The following is a 7,024-nucleotide window of genomic DNA, read 5'->3' on the forward strand; positions in this document are numbered from 1 at the left end:
ATGAGTTTAGCATGCCCTTATAAGCCCCAGATGATAGATGAAATTCAAAGAGATCAACATACTCTTTCATAAGGCAATCAACTGCTGCAATACAAAAACTATTGGAGGGATCGGAAAAAGGAAGAGAGAAACAATATAGAAATATAAGAAGAAGTAAAGGGGAGAAAGAAGTGATGGAAGTAGAGGTAAAAGTAGAGGGACAAAGAAGAACAAAAGTGAAAGAAATGGAAGAAATATAAGGTTTGATCACTTCCCGTGATTGCCACATATTATTCTTGGGATGATACTTAGCATTTGCATGAATTTCCCATATGTCTCTAAAAGACGACATTACAATGGTACAATGGTTTGAGTGCAGCCACTTGTAAAGATTAGAGCATTCTCTTGGACGTCATCAAATGCATATTTAGATATGCCGACAATTATAACTATGCCTTCTAACATTTGCATCATTTTTGTCAATGGCCAGCTGAGTCTATGATGCAATTTGGCATTCGGTTTTGAAGCCTCTTACTTCGTGCGGAGCTAAATATGTCAGAGCAAATTAAGTTTGGATTGTTATGGCTAGCACTTTGTCAAGATTTTGTAGGACTTAAGCATGCATTTGTTCTAACCACTCTTGGTAATGCTCTTTGTTTGGCACAACATTATAAGATGTCACCTTTTCCACTTCTCGTTGTATGTCCTTCAACTCCACTTTTTGTGGGAAATGGTCCTATTCCAATGGATGTTGATGCTGCTACTGCCTGAGTTCAAGGACAAGGGCGAAGACATAATCATGGCTGTGATGTCCACTGTTGGGCATGTGATGAAGTTGGTTACACTTATTAGTGTTGTTAATGTTTTCAAGATTGGCAACCTCTATTTCCTAGATGGAGATTTTGGCATCAACAACGTTCTATTAGTGTTGTTATAATAGAAGGTTTAGACATTGAGATGCTTTTGGGGAACAAGGAGTCACACAAGTAATGGAGGGATATTGTGCGAATAAGTCAGTGATTTCTTCATTTTTCTTTCAAGAGTATCATCAAGGGGTTCACTCGGCACCAGTTCAAATAGTATTTACTTTCCAAGCTCATTTTTATAAGAAGATGTCTCCTATTCTTCTCTCCATATTGGTTGATACAAACTCGAATTTATCTTTTATTGCTCGGTTTATTGCCACATGTTCCCATTTATATTTGCATCGTGTGGCAAAACTAATTTTCATTATTTATGGCAACAGCCATACACATGCATGTGCATGGGATGAGGCAAACTTGGTTGTGCGTGTAGGTGATCTCGAGCTTGAGTTGTAGTCATTATGGGTGGTGTTGAGTCAAGCTTTTGACCTCATCCTTAGTATGGATTGGTTGCGGTGCAATCATGCCAAGTATGACTTTTAGGCTTCTCCTCCTTGTCTCATACTTCCTTATATTTCTTTCGTCTTAAGAACATCTTCCTCAGTCATCAGCACTTGCCAGTACCTAAAAGAAATATCTAACTTGGTAAACCAATGACTCCTCCCCAAACGATTCAAGAAATTAGTAGTGTGAGGAAGAGGGTACACAACTGGGATAGTTAATTTATTTAGTAGACGATAGTCAATGTAAAAGTGAATACTCTCATCAACCTTTGTCATATGATGAGGTTCATATGCCTAAGGACTCTGAGACTTTCGGATAACACCCTTCTCTAACATCTGCTTAATATTCATGCATAAAATTTTGATCTCCTTTAGTGACTAATATTGAATAAAAACCTTGATTAGATAAGCATTTCTTGAATATGATGATATGTTACAATCTCTGTTACAAATGACTAATCACAGTCGTAAAAATCAACATACTCCTTTTTGAGTTGGTCCACCACTATAGCACAAAGATCATTGGAGGTATCTAGAGAGGGAATAAAGGAGCAATATGGAAACACAATAGGAAAAAAGGGGGAGATAAAAGTGATCGAAGCTTAAGTAAAAGTGATGAAATAAAATAAATGGAAGAAATATGAGGAAGTATGAGACAAGAAGGAGAAGCTTTAAAGTCACACTTGGTATAATTGCATTATAACCAATAAATATTAAAAATAAAGTCAAAAACTTGACTCAACGCCATTTGCAATGATTGAAGTTCAAACTCGAGATCTTCTACATACACAATTAGATCCACCTTATACATTGCATATCCATAATGGCCATTGCCATAAAAAATGAAGAAAAAATAATAGAAGACCTTTTATTATAAAATTGAGATTGGAAAATAAACACTGAATGAACTTGTGCTAAATAACCTATTGATGATACTTTTGAAAGAAGGATAGAGGGGTCACGAACTTATTCACGCAAAAACCCTCCATTACTTGTGTGACTCCTTATTTCCTAAAAAAATATTTGTGTTAAAACCTTCTATTGTAGCAACACTAATAAAATGTTATTGACACTAAGGCCTCCACCTAAGAAATGGAAGATGTCAATTTAGAAAACACTAACAATATCAATACGTGTGGCTAACTTCATCACACACTTAGTAATGGATATCACAACTACAACAATGTCCTTACATTTGTTTTTTAACACAAGAAAAAGTAATATCAACCTCCATTGGAATAGAACTAACTTTAATAAAAAGTGGAGCTAAAAGACATGTAGTGAGAAATGGAAGAGGCACTATCTCATAACGTTGTGTTAATTGAATAATATCATTAAGAGTGGCTAGAGTAAACACATGCATAAATCCTATAAGATCTTGACAAAGTGTTGGCCACAACATTCCTAACTTAATTTGCTACGACATGTTTAGTTCCAACATTGATTTAAATAGTCTTTGACAAAAATGATACAATTGTTGGAAGACATCATCATAATCATCAGCATATCTAAATGCGTGCTTAAAAACGTCTAAGAGAATGCTCTAATCCACATGAGTGGCTGTGTTTAAACCATTGTAAAATTGCAATATTGTTTCATGGAGATATATAAAAAACTCATGCAAAAGCCAACCATGACAAGTAATAATCACTGTAAAGTGATCAAACCAATGGTATATATCATCCCTGAGATTCCCTTAATCAATTTGGAAGCACCATTAAAAAGCACCATTAATTCTTAAACCTCACTACTTTTGGAACCCCTACACAGGAGATGATCACTTTGCTTATGACTTGTATTAATCAAAGTTGCCCTCATCTCCATGGAAATTAAATATAAAAATATATATATTAATTAACCCAAAAACTTTAGCGAGTAAATGGACCAATCCAACTATTAAAATCCCACTATGCTAATATTAATATACATTTTAGCCATACCTCACAATATATCATTAAAGTGAATGCAAAGCTCAAAAATTCTATTGTATAAAAACAGTGTAAATAAATGTAAAGCTCAGTAATTCTATCCTATTAAAACAGTGTAGACTTACCCATCCAAATTTGCAAACATTTTCTGCAGCCGATCTGTGCAGGAGGTCATTGTCGGTCTAGCCTTAGGCTGCTCCTCCAGGCAGTCATCTCGAAGTTCTTCCAGCTCTTGGGTCAGAGTCACCTTGGACGTATGGATTAGCCAGCCTAGACCCCACACGTCGACTGCAGTATCGTGAGGGCCCAGAGAAATCTCAGGTGCATGACAGGCACCGGAAAGTGTCACTGCAGCACATGGAGCTGGAGAAGTGCAGGACTCATCCCAGTCAAAGAGCACCCACTGGTTGGAAGTGAGCTCTAGTCCCACGTTCCTCCAGCTCACGTCCCTGTGTATCACACCCCTCTCATGGGCATAACACAGCGCACTGGAGACATGAAGCAAGGCCTTTAACAGCTCGGGAACGGGCCTGGCTTGCTGGTTCGTATCCAGCCGCGGCGTGAACGTCAAAGTGTACAACCGATCGTCCTCATCAGGATCACCATTCCGTTTCCTCTTGCGGGGACAGGTCCTTGTATGACACTTCTCTGCATTTGGGCAGCCCTGTATGCGTGAATACGTGTTCCACACCTTCTTTGCCTTCTCCAGGTCCATATACCCCTTGATGACCGAGTATCCCGAAAGAACCACGGACTTGCCACCCTTCTCAGAATCCACTTCCTGCACCGTGAACGTATCAGAAATCTCGTTCCTCTTCGAGCATAGATCACAAAGGCCCGCCAGAACCCTCCCCAAGTTGAAAAGTATCAACTGGGACCGCACCCTGCCAGTCATGCTGCTCAGATCCACCGTGACCAAATCTTCGCACTGCACCTTGCCCCCACCATGGTAGAGTGCACCGAATGTCACGTTGGGACCCCTTGCATGGTAGCCAAGCAGATAGGGCACGTCCTTGTACACCCAGACCAGCTTGTTCATGAGCTCCTTCTTTGGATTCCCTGGCCCCCGAACTACCTTTTCTTCACCCCGGAACAAAGAATAAAGAGCGCCCACATATCCAACGTAGTCAGGAAGTTGAGACAGTGTCTGCGTCTCGCAGTTTGTGTTCCTGTCGAAAGTGAATGGCACAGAAGTCTGAAGGTACCCCTTGATTGCTTCGTGTATAAGCATGTTCCAAAACGGAATGTAAGAAAATTCTGTAATGCCTGTAAGAGTATAGAATGGCGTCAGCAACCTGAGGTTGAAGAGAAAGAGGAAACGCACCAACTCCAGGAGGTTTGATGACGCTAAGAGCCAGAAGGTTTTCCAGGTCAACGCAATACGAATTTGGGGTGCCCTTGCCGAACATCCCAGCTAAATCATGGGACTTTAGAGTCGCATACCTCGCGGGGCTCAGCGGAAAACATAATCCCGCCGGTTTCGATACCAGGAATTCCTTGAGCAATGCAAGATCAGGAACAGCCGGGGTTGCGTATTCGCTGAGTATGTGGCGTGTGGGATCATCAACGCCTGCCAGAAGACTCAGATCATGCAGCAAAGGAAAGAGGGCATACCTTTCACTCGAGCTTGGACGACGCGGCGGGAAAGAGCTTCGACTGTCAGAAGAGCGACATCGACCACCGGCTGGAGGGTAGCACTACCCAAAGCTTTCTTGCTGATTCGAACAAGCGATTCCCTCGCCCACGGCAGGAGAGATTCAGCCTGGGTAGAGCTCAGAGATTCGACAGCAACTTGGAGTACCCTCTGAGCACCCAGGTACGAGCGAGGATCATCCAGAAACCCCTCGGCAGCGTCCACCACTCCCACGAGATCGTCAAGCGTACCCATAGCAGCAGAATTTCCTAAAACACCCATAGCAGCAGAATTTCCTAAAACACATGGAATAAGGGCCAGTTCCAGTGGATATTCTCTCAGATCAATGGCTGAGATCTGTTCTGGCTAGATTATTCATTCAGGGATTTTAAATTCAAATAAATGTTTAATATTTCTATATTTTTCGTATATTGATTTTTAAAAATCTATTTTATTTTAAATAATTTAAAAATAAATAGGCATATTCATTTGAAAAACAGTAATAGTAATCTAATATTTAATCAATTACCAAAAATAAGAATAAAAATTAAAAATAATTATATATATATATGAATAAAAAAAAACCTCTAAATATAAAATTTAAGGAATTCATTAAAAATGATGTCTATAGTAAAAGAGGATGATATTTAAACTTTTTATCTTATTTTCATTTTTAGTATATTTTTAAGGTCATGCATATTTTTTTAAAAAGTTACACACTAAATAAATAACACATTTATATTAAATGAAAATAATTGGTATTTGAATATACCATTTTGGTTTGCAATTATAGATGGAAGTGTTTTAGAATATTCTAAATAAATTATCTTTTAAACCACCAATTTTGGTACAACATTTTCAATAGTAAGCAATAAGTAGCATCCTTGACAATTCAACAAGTTAAGTTAATCATCTATTGTGGTACATAATGTAATTAGGAGATAGGTGAGATTGATTTCTTTCACATGTGTTTTAGTGCTTTAGATTGTGATCTCTCAATCCATATTTCTATTGTGCTCAAGTGTGGCTTTTATACAAGAGTGATAGAATATTTTAGGATTATAATATTTTAAAAGATTTTTCATCTCATTTATTTAGTTAAACAGTAGAATTAGGGAGTTGTTATGATAAGTGAGGATAGTGGGATGATAGAGTTTGTGTGTGGGGATACTAGTATGTTTATGTTATTATGTATGTACTTCCATGCATTTATGCTTTTGTAGTTTTTTTCTTCCCAGGAGAAAGATTCATAGTCAATTGGATTAGGGGCTCCTAGGAGTTTCCAAACACATCTTAGCATAGTACTTACTTGCACCCTCGAGATTAGGGACCACATTGTCCTCCTTTCTCCTAACACAACAAGCATCCATGTGTGGGTCCTCCATTACAAATTGTAGAGCTAGCAATGCAAACAAAGGATGGGGAGTGTTGGAGCATGAGCTCCAACATGGCTCTGTCACCATGCTCACTCACATCTTACTCTCTCTTTCTCTCGAGGTGTTAAAGAAGAAATAGGGTAGAACCAAATATTCATTCTAGGCAGCAGAATATCCTTAGTATCTTGGAGGCTACTCCCAACAAATGACCACAAGAGGATCAAGTGCCTCTAGCATGAAAAGAACTAGTGACCTCATATGCACTACCTCGTGATGTGGCCAAAGTAGAAACTTGAAAGAAAACAATGAAAATGACACAAGAAAAAAGTACAATAGGAAATAAGCTGGAAGAAATAAAGGAAGAGATATAAACAAGGGAGGTGCAACCACACACTGGGATGAGAGAGAATGATGAAAGAGGTAAAGAAAATAAGAAGAGAAAGAAACTCACAAAGAAACACTCACCACATTAGAAGGTCAGCTAACATTTTGGAGGAGATCATCCTTGCAACAGAAATCTAGAGAAGGCAACCATGAGAAGATACACTTCAATAGAAGTTGCCACTAGAAATTTGCCACTTGTCTAGTATCCTCAAACTTCACCCTAAACTTGTGCTATATAACCACTTGACGACCACCTTCTACTAATATCTGGTCCTTAAGAAGCACATTGGACCACCTAAGGTGATTGTTAAAATCCCCAATAATCATGAGGGATCTTAAATGCTCCATTATGACACAT

General features: G+C 38.7%; 1 protein-coding gene across 1 annotated transcript; it reads right to left on the reverse strand.

Moving 5' to 3' along the window:
* Positions 1 to 3,309: 3,309 nt before the first annotated feature.
* On the reverse strand, positions 3,310 to 5,164 carry LOC9648867. The gene is made up of 3 exons (XM_002976391.2): positions 4,888 to 5,164; positions 4,598 to 4,843; positions 3,310 to 4,539 (listed from the first exon to the last, which is right to left on the reverse strand). Exons 1-3 carry the CDS (start codon positions 5,159 to 5,161, stop codon positions 3,395 to 3,397), a joined length of 1,665 nt encoding a protein of 554 aa, XP_002976437.2. The 5' UTR covers positions 5,162 to 5,164; the 3' UTR covers positions 3,310 to 3,394.
* Between the last annotated feature and the right edge of the window lie 1,860 nt (positions 5,165 to 7,024).

The sequence above is a fragment of the Selaginella moellendorffii genome, unplaced genomic scaffold, assembly GCF_000143415.4.
Source record: "Selaginella moellendorffii unplaced genomic scaffold, v1.0 SELMOscaffold_30, whole genome shotgun sequence".
Taxonomy (NCBI): domain Eukaryota; kingdom Viridiplantae; phylum Streptophyta; class Lycopodiopsida; order Selaginellales; family Selaginellaceae; genus Selaginella; species Selaginella moellendorffii.

Coding starts and splice junctions, on each gene's coding strand:
- LOC9648867 (XM_002976391.2), bottom strand. CDS start 5,161: ATGGGTACGCTTGACGATCTCGTGGGAGTGGTGGACGCTGCCGAGGGG. Junction 4,844..4,887: donor CGTCCAAGCTCGAGTGAAAG/GTATGCCCTCTT, acceptor GTCTTCTGGCAG/GCGTTGATGATCCCACACGC. Junction 4,540..4,597: donor CATCAAACCTCCTGGAGTTG/GTGCGTTTCCTC, acceptor ATACTCTTACAG/GCATTACAGAATTTTCTTAC.